This window comes from Salvelinus namaycush, chromosome 20 (assembly GCF_016432855.1).
Source record: "Salvelinus namaycush isolate Seneca chromosome 20, SaNama_1.0, whole genome shotgun sequence".
In the NCBI taxonomy this organism is placed as follows: domain Eukaryota; kingdom Metazoa; phylum Chordata; class Actinopteri; order Salmoniformes; family Salmonidae; genus Salvelinus; species Salvelinus namaycush.
Window position 1 is genome coordinate 45,947,525 of NC_052326.1, and position 19,117 is coordinate 45,966,641.

General features: G+C 41.8%; 1 protein-coding gene across 5 annotated transcripts in view; it reads right to left on the minus strand.

Annotated features, from left to right (window-relative positions):
- The window catches only part of LOC120065415 (cytosolic 10-formyltetrahydrofolate dehydrogenase-like), a 39,168-nt gene extending 22,398 nt beyond the window's left edge, over positions 1–16,770 (minus strand). The window contains exons 1-7 of one of the 5 annotated variants that reach the window (XM_039016412.1): positions 16,650–16,770; positions 14,533–14,675; positions 11,963–12,197; positions 11,401–11,566; positions 11,072–11,173; positions 10,659–10,748; positions 9,195–9,332 (exon numbers count right to left, since the gene is read on the minus strand). In XM_039016412.1, the coding sequence (XP_038872340.1) occupies positions 9,195–9,332; positions 10,659–10,748; positions 11,072–11,173; positions 11,401–11,566; positions 11,963–12,197; positions 14,533–14,662 (861 nt within the window). In that variant the 5' untranslated portion in view covers positions 14,663–14,675; positions 16,650–16,770. Of the gene's footprint in view, positions 1–9,194; positions 9,333–10,658; positions 10,749–11,071; positions 11,174–11,400; positions 11,567–11,962; positions 12,198–12,811; positions 12,857–14,532; positions 14,679–16,643 lie in introns of those variants that run through there. The other 4 variants (XM_039016413.1, XM_039016410.1, XM_039016411.1 and 1 more) reach the window with 4 other exon arrangements.
- Positions 16,771–19,117: the final 2,347 nt, after the last annotated feature.

A 19,117-nucleotide genomic window follows, 5' to 3' on the forward strand; every position in this document is an offset into this window, starting at 1 on the left:
GTATCAATAGGCCAATGATTGAAGTTATCTTGAGTCCTCAATCTTCAACCTTGAAGGGCCTCGTTGAGGACCTGGATAACTTCTCCAATTTCTCTGGACTAAAAAGTGTTACATTATGGATTGGGTCTCTAAAAGAAACTATAAATTGCCATGTGGTCTCCCAATTAAATGGGCAGTTGGTGAAGTTGCTTTGCTTGGTGTGCATATCCTGGAAAAGTTAAGCAACTAATTTTGATTTAAAAAAATGAATCTTGAAACTGTGGAGAGGGAAAAACCTATCCATTTACAAGAAGATTACCCTGATTAATTATATAGTAATATCGCAGTTTAAATATTTATTCTTGGCTCTACTAACTCCAGGAGAATCCTTTTTCAAATCATGCGTGAAAAAAAACATCACTTTCACAAATACCATACCCCCCCCAAAACAATTATAACCTTCCATTCTTGTAATATCTTGGTGATAAGATATTTGTGCGTGTAACTTACTCACTCATCACTATTCACGATTCAATCAGGACTATGCGTAATCATGGTAGCATCCAAATTAATGTAGAAGGGTTTAGAAACATTTTATTCTTATTTACAATAAAAGTGACTCCAAAATGACACAATAATATATTTCATTTCTATTGGGCACAAAATTATCTGAAACACAAACAAAACAAACAGAAAATGCATCCAACAAGTTTGTAGAGTCACAAGCGTAATGTAATCATTGCATGCTAGCAATATGAGACCAAATACTACACTTTTGACACTAATACACAAGTGAATTTGTCCCAATACTTTGTCCCCTACAATGGGACTATGTTCAAAAAGTGCAGTAATTTCTAAACGGTTCACCCGATATGGATGAAAATACCCTCAAATTAAAGCTGACAGTCATTGTATCATTTCAAATCCAAAGTGCTGGAGTGCCAAAACAACAAAAACATGTGTCACAACAATTGACACAATTTCGTTCATTTCAATTTAAGCTATTATATAAAATACTTGCTACAAGAATAATGCTCAATATATGGGGCATTGAATAGTCAGCCTTGTGCAGACTCTGCCACGAGGAAACAGAATAAAGATAACATTTTCTGATACTGTTCCTCGGTGGCTTGCTTTTGGAGTCAGGTCCAGGAATGATTGTTCTATCATAATATCAGGGTTCAGATGGACCTGCAAACTGTTGTTGTTAGAGGATCTGAAAAACCTTGATCAGTGAGTGGGAAATATCATTATACTCTTGGGTAAAGAAATGTATTTTTAGGGCACTATCGGTAGAAATGTTACAAATAGAGAAGTTATGGACCCTCGTAATTCAGTAAAATGGATGGATTTAATGCAAAAATAAATAGCATACTGGGGAAAATCTGGGGCTGCAGCCTAGTGGTTAGAGCTTTGGGCCAGTAACCGAAAGGTTGCTAGATCGAATCCCCGAGCTGATAAGGTAAAAATCTGTCGTTCTGCCCCTGAACAAGGGCCGTTCCTAGGCCGTCAATGTAAATAATATTTTTTTTCTTAACTGACTTGCCTAGTTAAATAAAGGTTAAATAAATTTTAAAAATCTGTGGCATCGGAGGGTTGGAGTTAATGAATGGTGGATTGGCTACTGTGGGTGAAAATCCATCACTTGAAGAAAGAGGAAATTAGGAATATATGTAAAATTATTTAACTACAGGTACTGTAGATGTGAGCGAAAATAGCTGTAAATAGCAGCAGAAGTATTGTTGTCCGTTAATTTACTCCAATCAGAGTAGGGATGATAGGGTAGGGGGGGAAAAAGTTTGATTATACTGTATATAACATTTTAAAAGCCAGCGGCATATACTGTAGATTTTAGACCTGAGCCCTATACTACAAATGTAGTTTGAGGGGTTAGCGAGGTAACTTTGGTCAATGCTGAGTTCAACTTGGGATAACCCAGTACCACAAATGTGGCTCACATTTTAGCCTGGTAAATTTCTTTGGCATTGAGTCCTTCAGATCTAACCTGCTCCGGGGCAGGCTAAATACATTTATTCTGAATGAAGTGTCTGAGCCGTGAATCGAGGACCAATTAAATAATTTGAGGAAGACAACTGATTTAAATATTGTATTAATCAAATGTTTTTATTTGTTAAAAAAAAAAAAAAAAATTGTCATGTTAAAATACCTAGCACATTACACTTAATAATTCCAAATCATTTGAAACTTCACACACAGTAAAACTTATGACTTAACAATTATTTTTATCATATGAGTGGGAAATAAGGTGATCGTGCATTGATAACCACACCTGTCACGACTTCCGCCGAAGTCGGCTCCTCTCCGTGTTCGGGCGGCGATCGACGTCACCGGCTTTCTAGCCATCGCCGCTCCATTTTTCATATGTCCATTTGTTTTGTCCTGTTCCATACACACCTGGTTTTCATTCCCCAATCGATCTACATGTATGTAGTCCTCTGTTCCCCATCATGTCTTTGTGTGTAATTGTACATTGTTAACGGTGTATGTTCACGTGCGATACTTTTATAGTTTAAGTTCTGTGTATTTGGGCACTTATGTCATTTTTTGTGCCTATTGTTGAACGGAATAAAAGTGCGCCTGTTTGCTCTCCTGCACCGGACTTCGCCTCCCTTACACAGCCTTAACAGAATTACACACCAAACGAGTCAGCAGGAGCAGGTACCCCGGTTAGAGGAGTCGAGGAGCGCGTCCAGGAACATTCAGCTATGTTAAATTATCTTGGTGCCATGATGGATCGCGTTGTCCAGACTATGGACCGCTGGGAGAGACAGGAGTTCTCCCCAGTGCCTCGACCAGCGCAACCGGGGTTCCCTCTACCCGTCCCATCCGGAACCAGTCCCAGTGGGATACGCCTCTCCCTTCCCAGGGAGTATGATGGGACGGCAGCACAGTGCCAGTGATTCCTATTACAACTGGACCTCTACCTGGCCACTGTGCACCCAGCTCCCTCGGGAAGGGAGACAGTTTCTGAAGAGCTCTGGAGTGGGCAAACACCGTGTGGGGAGAAGGAGACGCGTCGTTGGACCACTTCGAGGAGTTCACCCGTCGCTTCCGGGCCGTCTTCAACCATCTGCCCGAGGGTAGAGCGGCGGGGGAACGGCTCTTCCATTTAAGGCAGGGGACGAGGAGCGCCCAGGATTTTGCCCTGGAATTCCGTACCTTGGCCGCCGGAGCAGGCTGGAACGACAGGACCCTCATCGACCACTATCGATGCAGCCTGCGTGAGGACGTCCAACGTGAGCTGGCCTGCAGGGATGCCACCATCTCCTTTGACCAACTGGTGGATTTGTCCATCCGGTTGGATAACCTGCTGGTCACCCGCGGACGTCCAGAGGGGGCTCTGTTGGTGCCATCTTCCAGCACCCCTGCTCCGGTGCCCATGGAGTTGGGAGGGGCTGCTCGTAGGGAGACTGGAGGAGGAGCCATCACGTGCACCATCTGTGGCCGCAGAGGGCACACTGCCGGTCGGTACCGTGTTGGTTCCTCTGGGAGTCGAGGCAACAGGCAGGGCACTCTGGCGTCACCCCAGGTGAGTTCGCACCACACTCATCCAGAGTCGGGGCCCCCTCGATCGTATTAGCCCCTCGTTCTGTGTCTCTCAGGCCGGTGGTGGCTGGTCCGCTCCAGGAATCTGAGGTGCGGGAGGTCCCGCCACCCCTTTTGGACATCGAGGGGGCCCCAGCGTACATCGTTCGTTCCATCCTGGATTCGAGGCGTCGGGCGGGGGCCTTCAGTACCTCGTGGAGTGGGATGGGTACGGTCCGGAGGAGAGGTGCTGGGTTCCGGTTGCGGATGTTTTGGATCCCGAACTGCTGCGGGAGTTTCACCGTCGCCGGCCGGATCGCACTGCGCCTCGCCCTCCGGGTTGTCCCGGAGGCCAGTGTCGGCGCGCCGCTGGAGCCGCGCGTCAAGGGGGGGGGGGGGGGGGGGTACTGTCACGACTTCAACCGAAGTCGGCTTCTCTCCTTGTTCGGGCGGCGTTCGGCGTCACCGGCTTTCTAGCCATCGCCACTCCATTTTTCATATGTCCATTTGTTTTGTCTTGTTCCATACACACCTGGTTTTCATTCCCCAATCAATCTACATGTATTTAGTTCTCTGTTCCCCATCATGTCTTTGTGTGTAATTGTTCATTGTTAACGGTGTATGTTCACGCGTGATACTTTTATAGATTATGTTCCGTGTTTTTGGGCACTTATGTAATTTTTTTGTGCCTATTGTTGAATAGAGTAAACAGGCGCACTTTTAATCCGCTCTGCTCTCCTGCACCTGACTTCGCCTCCCTTACACAGCCTTAACAACACCAAAGTAATAAAATAACATTTCATTTTGATTTCAGCACTGACGTGGACATGGATTGATGTTTCAGCATTGTTTCAATGAAGAGTTTGACTAGCCACATGCGACGTGCACGCGCAGTTACAAGCCTGCTAGAGTTAACGGCAGGCGGACGAGAAATATCCACCGTAGTAGTATGGGTGAAGCCTGAGCTGGAATGGGACGCTAACTGAACCTGGCTAGCTTTAGAAAACCCTGCGTAGATCTAGTTTGCTTCGTAGTATAACCCCTTTCAAAGAATGTAAGCTCTCAAATTGAGAACTTTGTTACAAAAATATTGACTATTATTGAAGGGAATTAAGTTTGTGTACACCTATTATTAAAACCAATTTGTTCACTGAAAGTGTGCTTTGTTTTTCAAACATGCATGCAGGGTAACTGTATAAATTCACTTTTATAAAGTCCTAATTGCAAAGTCTAAGTCCTAACTATTGCAGGCTGATTTTGAGCACTGTTAAAACTCCAGGGGCGTGCACGGGATGGAAAACCTTTCGCAATGTAAAACAGAAATTAGATTTTTTTATACATTTTCTTCAATTTGTTGTACCTAATGAACAGGTAGACTCTCCCTGTCTTCACAATGAGACACATGGAGTTTGTATGTGGGCAGGAGGTCACCACCAATTTTATTTAGCTCCACTTGTATTACAATTTATGACCAGTAGAGGCCAGAAAAGCCTGGGTCATATCGAGACCGAGACTGTGTGCTGTAGACTCGGGTCATATCCTATACAGTCTATGGTCAACCCAGATTGGTCAAATAAAACACTTTATTGCAGGACTCATTCTGGGCTTGGATACATTACTTCTTGCATATATACCCTGTATGCGTATTTACAACCCAATAGCATAACATGACAACAAATATGGGCATAAAAATATATTCAGAATGTATAAACGTGTAAAACACGTACAGTATGTCCTTATACTATTTCCCCCAAAGTAATGTGAGATCGTGGGGAACAAACAAATTTAGAGCCGATTGAGGAGAAGTCCCCGGAACTAATTCATCTTCCTGGAAATTCCATGGCATTCAGCCCATAGAGCTGACTGAAAAGAGGTAAGACAATGGAGCTACTAAACACATTAGTCTCCCTATGATTCATTAACACTGGGCTGCCTCTCAACTCTCTTTCGTTCAGTCAGTCTCTAACACACTCTCTCACTCAAAACCCCCTATCCTCTTTCTCTCAATTAAAATTCAAGGAGCTTTATTGGCATGGGAAACATATTTTTACATTGCCAAAGCAAGTGAAATAAACAAAAAGGGAAGAGTCTCTGTCTACCCTCTCTCTCTCTGCTACATATTACATAACACCACACAAAGAGCTTTTCAGCGCAGGCCAAAGGTCATTGGCCCAGCTCTAACAAAAAAAAAAGTACAGTACTAACAGACCAGTTATTTCCCCTGCTAATAAGGTGGAACAGCCAGTCACCATGAGATGGCAGGGTATGATCACCACATTATGCAGCTCACCCTGCACTATCAGCTCCAATGTAAATAACATCAGTAAGTCTACCTCTGATATGCTTCCCAGTAAAGCATTAAAAACAATCAAGCAACCCAGAAAAGTGCTAAAAATAGCCCATATTAACATATGTAGCCTTAGAAACAAGGTCCATGAAGTCAATAACTTGCTTCTAACAGATAACATTCATATTCTGTCTCTGAAACTCACTTAGATAATACCTTTGATGATAGTGGTAGCAATACATGGTTATAACATCTACCGAAAAGACAGAAATGCCAACGGAGGCGGTGTTGCGGTCTTTATTCAGAACCACATTCCTGTAAAGCTTAGAGACAATCTAATGTTAAATACTGTTGAAATAATATGGCTACAGGTTCACCTGCCTCACCTAAAGCGAATTATTGTGGGAAGCTGCTATAGACCACCAAGTGCTAACAGTCAGTATCTGGATAACATGTGTGAAATGCTTGACAATGTATGTGATATCAATAGAGAAGTATATTTTCTGGGTGATTTAAATATTGACTGGCAATCATCAAGCTGCCCACTCAGGAAAAAACTTCCAACTGTAACCAGTGTCTGCAACCTGGATCAGGTTGTCAGTCAACCTACCAGGGTAGTTATAAACAGCACAGGAATGAAATCATTAAATTAAATCATCAACATGTGTTGATCACATTTTTACTAACGCTGCAGATATTTGCTTTAAAGCAGTATCCAAATCCATAGGATGTAGTGATCACAATATAATAGTCATATCTAGGAAAACCAAAGTTCCAAATGCTGGGCCTAATATAGTGTATAAGAGGTCATACAATAAGTTGTGTAGTGATTCATATGTTGATGATGTAAATAATATTTGCTGGTCTGTGGTGTGTAATGAGGAGCAACCAGACGCTGCACTTGACGCATTTATGAAACTACTTATTCCAGTTACTAATAAGCACGCACCCATTAATAAAATAACTGTAAAAACTGTTAAATCCCCTTGGATTGATGAGGAATTGAAAAATTGTATGGTTGAGAGGGATGAGGCAAAAGGTATGGCAATTAAGTCTGGCAGCCCAACTGATTGGCAAACGTACTGCAAATTAAGAAATCATGTGACTAAACTAAAGAAAAAGAAACTACACTATGAAACAGAAATTATATAAAGAATGACAGTAAAAAGCTTTGGGGCACCTTAAATTTTGGGGGGAAAAGCCAACTCGGCTCCTTCATTTATTGATTCAGATGGCTCATTCATCACAAAGCCCACTGATATTGCAAAATACTTTTAATTACTTTTTCATTGGCAAGATAAGCAAACTTAGGGATGACATGCCAGCAACAAACGCTGACACTACACATCCAATTATATAGGACCAAATTATGAAAGACAAGAATTGTACTTTTGATTTCCGTAAAGCGAGTGTGGAAGAGGGGGACAAAGTATTGTTGTCTATCAACAATGACAAGCCAACAGGGTCTGACAATCTGGATGGAAAATTACTGAGGATAATAGCAGACGATATTGCCACTCCTATTTGCCACATCTTCAATTTAAGCCTACTAGAAAGCGTGTGCCCTCAGGCCTGGAGGGAACTTCTGGGAAAAAATGTGTTTGATCAGATACAATGCTATTTTACAGTAAACAAATTGACAACAGAATTTCAGCATGCTTATAGGGAAGGACACTCAACCAGCACAGCACTTACACAAATGACTGATGATTGGCTGAGAGAAATTGATGATAAAATGATTGTGGTGGCTGTCTTGTTAGACTTCAGTGCAGCTTTTGACATTATTGATCATAGTTTGCTGCTGGAAAAACATATGTGTTATGGCTTTACACCCCCTGCTATAATGGGGATAAAGAGTTACTTGTCTAACAGAACACAGAAGGTGTTCTTTAATGGAATCCTATAAAATATAATCCAGTTAGAATCAGGAATTCCCCAGGGTAGCTGTTTAGGCCCCTTGCTTTTTTCAATTTTTACTAACGACATACCACTGACTTTGAGTAAAGCCAGAGTTTCTATGTATACGGATGACTCAACACTATACACGTCAGCTACTACAATGATGACTGAAATGACTGCAACACACAACATAGAGCTGCAGTTAGTTTCAGAGTGTCTGGCAAGGAATAAGTTATCCCGAAATATTTCTAAAACTAAAAGCATTGTATTTGGAACATAACACTCACTAAACCCTAAACCTCAACTAAATCTTGTAATAAATAATATGTAAATCAAGCAAGTTTAGATGACTAAACTGCTTGGAGTAACACGAGATTGTAAACTGTCATGGTCAGAACATATTGATGCAGTAGTAGCTAAGATGGGGAGAAGTCTGTCTATAATAAAGCGAAGCTCTGCCTTCTTAACAACACTATCAACAAGGCAGGTTCTACAGGCCCTAGTTTTGTCACACCTTGACTACTGTTCAGTTGTGTGGTCAGGTGCCACAAAAAAGGACTTAGGAAAATTGCAATTGTCTCAGAACAGGGCACCACGGCTGGCCCTTGGATGTACACAGAGAGCTAAAATGAATAAAAAGCATTTGTCAATCTCTCCTGGCTGAAAGTAGAGGAGAGATTGACTTCATCACTACTTTTATTTATGAGAAGTATTGACATGTTGAATGCACCGAGCTGTCTGTTTGAACTACTGGTGCAAAGCTCAGAAACCCATACATACCCCACAAGACATGACACAAGAGGTCTCTTCACAGTCCCCAAGTCCAGAACAGACTAGGGGAGGCACACCGTACTACATAGAGCCATGACTACATGGAACTCTATTCCACATCAAGTAACTGACGCAAGCAGTAAAATTAGATTTAAAAAAACAGCTTAAAAAAAACACCTTATGGAACTGGGTCTGTGAAGCAACACAAACATTTGCACAGACACATGCATACACACACACATACGATAACATACGCACTATACATACACATGGATTTAGTACTGTAGATATGTGGTAGTGGTGGAGTAGGGGCCTGAGGGCACACAGTGTGTTGTGAAATCTGAATGTATTGTAATGTTTTAAAATTGCATAAACTGCCTTAATTTTGCTGGACCCCAAGAAAAGCAGCAGCTAATGGGGATCCATAATAAATACACATACAAATACTACAAACTGTGCCATAAAAGCCCTGACCTGAAGGCCAGGTAGTATAGCATGTCTGCATGCAGGGATGCTACATACACCTATGTTTATAGTCCAAAAGTTAGAAACAAATGTTTCTTCATCCAAAGCTTACAACCAAAGGAAAAGCTGTGGTCTTATGAAATTGTGATATGAAATTAGGCTTTAAAAACAAATCAAGAATCCCTGGTAGTGGTAGTAATATAATTATAATCTTTAAATGATGTTTGTGTAACATTAAGCGACCTACCGTTTTGCCGTCGTTGCCAAACAGCATCAGGCCCGCCTTAGCGACCAGACCAGGTTGACTGGCACCAGGGATCTCCAGGGGCTGCCCAATAGCAGTGGCACCACTGTCTAGCAGAGAAGAACCGTAGAACGTCACCTTCTAGAGGAGAGACAGGAGAGACCACAGTGGAATCAGCCTTTGGGTGGAGCTCAATAGTCTAGACTGGCCTCCTTTCCTTTTCTCCTACACCTCATCTGCACCGATGTGACTGAACAGGTGAGAACACGGCTATATTATTCACATTTTATTAGACAGTTAGAAACAGGAAGGGTGGACACAGGGATTTGAACACCGGTCTCTGGGGGGGAGCAGGAGCATTACAGTTAGACCACAGGCTCTGCATGTACTTTACTGTCTTTATTGTCCCCTTGGGGGAAATGTGTTGCCGTATCACGTACTTGTTTCAAAATGCTGTTTAATTAAAGGACAATACACATTCATGACATGTATACACAGTAGATACAGTAAGAAGCCCAGCCTGCTGGTCTCAGTGAATGGATAGTGGTCTCAGTGAATGGATAGTGGTCTCAGTGAATGGATAGTGGTCTCAGTGAATGGATAGTGGTCTCAGTGAATGGATAGTGGTCTCAGTGAATGGATAGTGGTCTCAATGAATGGATAGTGGTCTCAGTGAATGGATAGTGGTCTCAGTGAATGGATAGTGGTCTCAGTGAATGGATAGTGGTCTCAGTGAATGGATAGTGGTCTCAGTGAATGGATAGTGGTCTCAGTGAATGGATAGTGGTCTCAGTGAATGGATAGTGGTCTCAGTGAATGGATAGTGGTCTCAGTGAATGGATAGTGGTCTCAGTGAATGAATAGTGGTCTCAGTGAATGGATAGTGGTCTCAGTGAATGGATAGGGACATTAGCTTGAGCTATTTAGGAAAGGAAAGGGGGAAACCTAGTCAGTTGTACAACTGAATGCATTCAACTGAAATGTGTCTTAATCAGAGAGGTGCGGGGGACTGCCTTAATCGACATCCACATCATCGGCGCCCGAGGAACTGTGGGTTAACTGCCTTGCTCAGGGGCAGAACGACAGATTTTACCTTGTCAGCTCGGAGATTCGATCAAGCAACTTTTCGGATACTGGCCCAACGCTCCTAACCGCCAGGCTACCTGCCGCCCCCAAAGGGATATCACATTTGGTAAAAATTATTGTTTAGTGCTGTTTTTACTGCAGGGGGGTGGCCTATACCTGCACCCAGAGGGGAATAGTTCAAAGTCCAGGTAGCTTGGGTCTAAAATTGATTTGTGAGCCTTGCTGAGGGCCCTGACCTTGAAGATCTCATCGTCTGTTTGACTTCAAGTACCTTGCTTGCTGTGGTGATAATCCTTCTCAGCATGTTCTTTTGGCTGGCTGGCTGACAGTGGCATTACCGAACCAACAAACAATACGCTCAGTAAACAACTATATTCTTACCTGTCCATCAACCTCTGCCCAGGCTCCAGGCACTTTGTCATTTCCTCTGATCCAGTTGTGTAGGGCCTGTGCAGACTGGTTCCAGTCAATCTACAGAAAAACACAAATCATAATAACTAATTACCTGAAATCAACATAGACATGCATATCTGAAACAAACAATAGGAAATATGTGGTCCTATGTAATATGTAATCTCAGTATGTAATATGTGGTCCTATGTAATATGTAATCTCAGTATGTAATATGTGGTCCTATGTAATATGTAATCTCAGTATGTAATATGCGGTCCTATGTAATATGTAATCTCAAACATAGTGTTACAGGAGTGCTTGAGCGGTCTACTGATCTTGTGGTTAGAAGCAAGATGGCAGGAGCAGTGTGTGTAGAGAATTTAGTTAGGGTCTTGGCCTACCTTGGCATTGTCTTTCTTCTGAATCCCCTCATAGGTGGCTCCCTCCTCTGGCTGGACGATCTTTGGGGCATTCCCTGCTGCGATCAGCCTCACTGCATCCACCTGTGAACCAGGTAAACTTGACAAACATGCTCAAAGATTCCCAACAGTACGGAATGGGTCTCACCCTCCATGTGTTGTTGTACTATGCTGCACTTTCTTTTTGCATACATGAAACTCTCTGTTTCAAACAATATTTGTTGATTTGGCTGGCCCTATGTGACAGACAGAGAAAACTCTGCATTCCTCAGAGTACTGAAGTGTGGCCTTGTTGTATCTCTTTGACTTACTGTGCCTTTCACTCCCTCAGGGAAGAGGAACCTCTTGTAGATGGTGTTGACAGTGTCCTCAGGCTCCACATCACACTCCCTCTGCAGCAGGATTGGTCCAGTGTCCAGTCCGTCATCCGCCCAGAACACTGTGAACCCACCTTTCTTGTCCCCGTGGATCAAGGTCCTGTTGTCAAACCCATGGAGAGGGTAAAGTAGGCCTAACAAACTCAAGCTACTTGACGTTTTTTAGTTTACCCATGCAAGCCTCTCACCTCTTTTGTCCAATCAGCAGCTTTATGTTTTAACCATGTGTAAATCAACCAACCAAACAATCAGTCAACCAACAAACTAAGCCATCAATAATCAATCAGATAAACAAACAAATTAAACATTTTGCCTGCTGTGGAAACAAGATCAAAAAATCAACTAACCAAAACACCAACCAACCAACCCACTAGTGTCCCAAAAACACCACCCAACCAACATCCATCCGTTTGTCCATCCACCCAACCAACATCCATCCGTTTGTCCATCCACCCAACCAACATCCATCCGTTTGTCCAAGCAGCCACCGACTCACCAGTTGATGGCGGAGGCCCCCCTGTGTCGGGGCAGCAGGGAGGGGTGGTAGATGATGGAACCGTGGGCCGGGTGGTCGATGACCTCCATGGGGATGAATTGGGAGCAGAAGGGCATGACGTTGAGCTCGGCCCCCGTGGCCTTGTAGACCTGCACCACCTCCGGGATGCCTTTCCCCTTCAGGCGCCAGCGTGGGAACTTGAAGACGTTCACGCCATCCTTCTCAGCCTCCGCGCCTGTAGGTGTAGAGGGGAGAAGACAGGAGTGATGTTTCTCCCATACCGTATGTAATTCAAGTCAAATTGCCATGGTCTAAGGGGCTTGCCCAACCATTATAGTAATTCTATGATTTCAAGTTAATATCAAATGTGAAATGCCTTTCTTGCAAGCTCTAAAACCAACAGTGCAGTGATCAATGTCAATATAGTACAAAAAAATAACAAGGTAGAACAAAAATTCACAGGAAAGTAAGAAGCTATATACAGGATCAGTTCCAGTAGCATATTTACAATATGCAGGGATACTGGAGTGATAGATATAGATATGTATAGGGGTAAGGTGACTAGGCATCTGGATGTATGATAAACAGAGTAGTAATAGTGTAAATGAAGATTGTATGTGAGTGTGTGTGTAGAGTCAGTATAAATGTGTGTACATGTTATTTGTGTGTTGGAGTGTCAGTGTGCGTGAGTGTGTAGTCCTGTGAGTGTGGATAGAGCATATAAATACAAGGGCCAACTCAGAAAGTCTGTGTAGCCATTTTGTTAGCTATTTAACAGTCTTATGGCTTGGGGATAGAAGCTGTTCAGGAGCCTGTTGGTGTCAGACTTGATGCACCGGTACCACTTGCCATGCGGAAGCAGAGAGAACACTCCTTGGCTTGGGTGGTTGGAGTCTTTACTGATTTCACACCGCCTGATGTAGAGGTCCTGGATGGCAGGGAGCTCAGCCCCAGTGATGTACCTCCAGTGATGTACTGGGCTGTTTGGGGCAATTTCATGGAAACGGAATTACGCCAAGACATATATTTTTCACTTTAAAATGTATACCAAACAAAAAAAACATTTGTTTCAACATTTACCAAACAATACAACTCTATGCACAAGTACTAGTTTTAACAATTTCCACAGAACATTTTACAAAAACACATTTACAGGAAGAACTGTGCAGAAACAAAGTTTGGTAACAGAAGATTTTTACCTTAATTATCTTTTTTTTACTGTGCAAATTGTTCAAAGTAGTCATTTTGCATAGAGTTGTATGGTTTGTTAAACTTTGAAATCAATGTTGTTGTTTTTTTGTTTAAAGTGAAAAATCGGAGTCACAGCGTAATTCCGTTACCATGGAATTACCCTTTGTCCTTGGCCCTTTCTAAGTTCTTTGTAAGCAACTGTCGTCCTTACTGGCGTTGCACACAGTATGTACTTCCAAAAAAGATCTAAATAACAATGATCTATTATTTTTAACCAAGTGTGCATGCCCACCTCCAATAAAATCACTCATTACTGCCATGCACAGGTCGACTTATCCAGCAGCATTATAGTATCCCGAAATATAATTTATTTTATTTCGACTTTTTTTTGGAAGTACATACCATGCGTAATGGCAGTAATGACTAGAGTTGCTCTGCGAAACTCCATATTTTGACATTATAATGTTTGCAGAGCTGCTTAATAGGACTTTGAATTGATGGATCCTAGGTGTAAGAGGAGATCCCGTCATATTCATCATCTCCTCAAGCCCAGGTTCTGGTTCAGGTTGGTTAGGGAAAAGTAAGTGTGCCACTGAATAGAGTTCACAAAGTCAATCATGTCAGATCAGGCTACATCAAGGGACACGTATTTAATGTATCCAAACAGGGCCCTTGACTCCTTTTAGGTAGGGGAATTTCACAGGCTGGCTGTAGGCATCAATATTTTCAATAGAGCCAATGTAAATGGTAATTACCATGGGCAGACTGTATGTTTATACTTGTTTATTTTGATTAAGAAAATGCATTGAGGACAGAGGACATGGGGGAAAGGATTGGTGTGATCCCACTGGGCACAATGTCTCTTCCACGTTGGTTCAACGTAATTTCATTAAAATGACGTGGAAACAACCAGTGTGTGCCGAGTTGAATGTATCTAATGTCTACTTTGGTCTGGGGTGAACAACAGGACCTTGTTTCCTTTCAACATTTTAAGAAGAATCCATTGATTTTCTCTTATAGTTTGGGACAGGACTGTTCTTTGACTGATAATGTGAGAGTTCAAACTTCACTTGACATTAAAAAGATTATATTATGTTTGCCCTCACAATATGTGTTCTCTGTGTAGTCTTTGGTTTACTTTATGTACTCTGGTGTGAGGACAAAACCTGATAGAAAAGGGTAGAAAATTCAATATGCATACTGTTTATCCAAAGGCTTTGAGCGGGTTCTTGATATCCAAGTAAAAAAGTAAGACTCCCACCACTATGAGAATATCTCTCTTTTGTGTTTCATATGCAAATTAATTTTGCATTATAGCAGTGTAGAGACAGAGGGTCTTGTTTTTGCTGAGGAAAAAAGGTGCTGTCATGCCTGCTCACCTAGAGGGTCGGCTTTGCCATCCTTGTCAGGTATAGTGAACACTCCAACGATGGTGTGGCCCTCCTTCCTCAACTCCTTGTACACCTCCAGGCCAAAAACACTCTGACCAATCACAGCTATCCTCATCATGAGCGATCACAAACTACTGGCAGAAAAAGGAAACACCACAGAAAAACAGCAAAAGAGCATTTTACTTTCTTCAAGTGTAACCAATGTGAAATGGCTAGCTAGGTAGCGGTGGTGCGCGCTAGCAGCGTTTCAGTCGGTGACGTCACTTGCTCTGAGACTTGAAGTAGTGGTTCCCCTTGCTCTGCAAGAGCCGCAGCTTTTGTGGAGCGATGGGTAACGATGCTTCGTGGATGACTGTTGTTGATATGTGCAGAGGGTCCCTGGTTCGCGCCCGGGTATGGGCGACGGGACGGACGTAAAGTTATACTGTTACACAAGCACTTCTCGAGATTTATAACAGAAGCATTTGAATATGATCAATTTCAAAATAACCAAATTATATCTATGTTATCCAGAAGTTTTCCATTTGTGTAAAATCAGGCAAATAGATCAGCAAATATCAGATCCATTTGTTAGTAAGGTCATGAAAAGTGGTTGACAGTGGGCGCGTTTGAATGGTAAGGCTCAAGCAACCGACTGTAGACGAATGTCGAGGATTCAATTCGTTAGAGGTTCAACTGTGACAGCCGAAAGTCAGACACTGATGTGGTTTTCCAACAGCAAGGCTCAGATCAATATGGCACTGTTGCCATTATTTATACAAGCTGTTCTTTATAATGTCTCCAACCCCCATATCACACTCACAAACTGAACATACATGTGTGTACATTGTACAATCAATTAGTGAGAGAAAGACTCATATCACATTAATGTAGATGTATATCTACTGCATCTGTATACACAAATTGTGACAAAGTTGGTTCTTGTGTCAGTCATGTCTTTTATCACGTTTCCATGGGTCAAACAAAAAAAAAACTAATTATTAGAGCCTCCCACAATGCAGGCCATGGTTGTAGGAGGAAGTTGGTGAATAGCAACTGCAGAAACTTGCAGTCGACTGCAATCAAAACTTCATGACCTGTGAACACACGATTTTTGTAAAGTTCATACAGTCGACATGTAGATGCAAATCAGATCATTTTTTTCTTCCCAATAATGCAACACACTTTGAAAGGCAGTGTCCAACGATGGTCACCGGCTAGGCAAAAGTGACCCGCTGGAACATGCCCAATGACTTTCACTCAAAAAGGGTATTTTTTCTCCATATTTTATAACTGGGGTCGCACTTATTTCAACCAATCACGTTGCAGAGCAGATCCCTGCCTATGGAGGATTGACCAATAGAATCGACGTAGCTCTACAGTACACTAGACTTCTATGTGCAAAAAGCCTAAATATATCTTCCCGACAATGAAAAATGTGCAGAAACAAATCTTTGAATTTATTTTTTGATGATGCCCCAGTGATGTACCTCCAGTGATGTACTGGGCTGTTTGGGGCAATTTCATGGAAACGGAATTACGCCAAGACATATATTTTTCACTTTAAAATGTATACCAAACAAAAAAAACATTTTTTTCAACATTTACCAAACAATACAACTCTATGCACAAGTACTAGTTTTAACAATTTCCACAGAACATTTTACAAAAACACAGGAAGGAACAGGAAGAACTGTGCAGATACAAAGTTTGGTAACAGAAGATTTTTACCTTAATTATCTTTTTTTTACTGTGCAAATTGTTCAAAGTATTCATTTTGCAAATCTTTGAATTTATTTTTGATGATGCACAGTGAAGTTTGACTTTTGCAGTAAACTCTCCGATAGAAAACACAAATGAAAGTTGCTACACCACAAAGTGAGAACTTTTCTGACAGCGTCATATGAGTTTATTACAGTGTGAGCAAGCTACCTTGCAGGTTGGCAACGTTGCAAACCTTTATAAAGTAATGTATAAACACAACGATGTCAAGTACGTAAAGCTAGGCGCGCGACCCAGAACTAAACGTCAAATTCTAGAACATTGTGCACTGTGCAATCTCGAGATAGCAAATCTCAACACATAGAAATATGCAGTTGAATATTAAAAATGATCATTACCCTTACGTTAATGCTGGCAAAAGTCTCCCCTACTGGCGTGCAGAGAGGGATCGTGTGGACACCGTTGCTCTTTATTTCGGGCCGAGAATGTCAGAAGGCTGGTTGCTGCATGTGAGCGACTGTAACAGCCATTAGGAATTACACAACAGTTGAAATCGTGGGATATGATAGGGCGGTCTAGCCGCAAGGGGAGGTCGTAAACTTAATCAGTGTATGGTATTTCTTTCAGTAGAACTTAATATGGAATCATACTTTTCCCAGACCAGTTGAGAAGTGCGTGTGGTATAGTTTATGACAGTAGTTTATGACAGTCTCTAAAATGTGATAATTTCCTCATTGGTTCATATCTATACCATAAAACAGGTTGTTATAGAGACAGAAAGATAGGACAGCAATGGTCAGTAGGTTATAGCTTAGTTTACCACTCCCATTTACCATAAACTCCTGCAAATGTCAATAAAGTTAAAGCTACAACATGTAACTTTTGGGGCGCCCCAACCAAATTCACATAGAAATGTGAGTTATAGATATTTCATTATCATTGAAAGCAAGTCTAAGAAAGGGTAGATCTGTTCTATGTGTTCTATTTCTACAATATGCTTTCGTTCTTAAGTTTAGTTTTTGTGTCTTTTACTTTTAGTTTTGTACACCAGATTCAAACAGCTGAAAATACTATATTTTGGCGTATAGAACATATATTTCAAAGTAGTTTAGATGGTACAATGATTCCCTCCACAATGACTGCTTGTTTTGTCACAAACTGAAATTAGGCAAACTATTAGAATTTTTGCAACCAGGAAATAGTGGAGCGATTTTTGCATAGTGTATCTTTAATAATTGTCATCATATTGGTCAATTAACTGTATTGACCTTCGCAGGAAGTTATTCAAGGTTCACACAAATTGCAGGTTTGTGCTACCGCCATTAATTAATGAAAAATTATGATAATAGCTCAGGTGATTGGGGCATAGTTGTACCAATGTTAGTATTGTAGCAACCACACAGGTTAAGTTAGGACATTACAACTCTACTAATAGTATTGGCATTTCCCACAGTTCGTTGTGTGCTAGCCATCAGAGCAGGGTCACTAAAATACAAGGGACAGTCACTGTGACTCAACTGTATCCTTTTTCTCGCAAATGTTGAAAACCTCAGGCCATAGTGCTTGCGTCACACACAGCGTCTGAATGTAACCCAGTTTAGTTAGAGCCAGTTTACACTAGTAACCCGTTATCATTAGGGTTAATGAGTGATAGGAATGGAGTCACCTGACTGCATCAGACCAGCACAGCAGACAGTGGTGGTGATATACAGTGGAAAGAAAAAGTATGTGAACCCTTTGGAATTACCTGGATTTCTGCATAAATTGGTAATCTCTCACATAAAGCCCAGATTGGTGAAGTGCTGTAGAGACTGGTGTCCTTCTGGCAAGTTCTTCCATCTTAGCCAAGAAACAGAGTGGTTATTAGGTTTTTGGTCACCTCCCTGACCAAGGTACTTCTTACCTGTTTGGTCAGATGACCAGCTCTAGGCAGAGTCTGGGTAGTTACATGTTTTTTTTTAAATTTCCCAATGAAGGAGACCACTGGGTTCTTGGAAATGTTCAACACTCTAGAAATTGTTTTAGACTTTCCCCAGCTATTAAAAAATATATATATTTCACCTTTATTTAATTAACCAGGTAGGCCAGTTGAGAACAAGTTCTCATTTACAACTGCGACCTGGCCAAGATAAAGCAAAGCAGTGCGATAAAAACAACAACACAGAGTTACACATGGGATAAACAAATGTATAGTCAATAACACAAAAGAAAAATCTATGTACAGTGTGTGCAAATGTAGTAAGATTAGGGAGGTAAGGCAATAAATAGGCCATAGTGGCAAAATAATTACAATTTAGCATTAACACTGGATTGATAGATGTGCAGATGATGATGTGCAAGTAGAGATACTGGGGTGCAAAAGAGCAAAAAAAATAAGTAAATAACAATATGGGGATGAGGTAGTTGGGTGTGCTATTTACAGATAGCACAAAATGACTTAAATGTAAATGTACAGATGGGCTGTGTACAGGTACAGTGATCGGTAAGCTGCTCTGACAGCTGATGCTTAAAGTTAGAGAGGGAGAAATTAGTCTCCAGCTTCAGTGATTTTTGCAATTCGTTCCAGTCATTGGCAGCAGAGAACTGGAAGGAAAGGCGGCCAAATTAGTTGTTGGATCTGGGGATGACCAGTCAAATATACCTGCTGGAGTGTGTGCTATGGGTGGGTGTTGCTATGGTGACCATTGAGCTGAGATAAGGTGGAGCTTTACCTAGCATAGACTTATAGATGACCTGGAGCCAGTGGGTTTGGCGACGAATATGTAGCGAGGGCCAGACAACGAGAGCATACAGGTTGCAGTGGTGGGTAGTATATGGGGCTTTGTGAGTCTGGAAGGAGAGTTTACAGTCTAACCAGACACCTAGAATATGT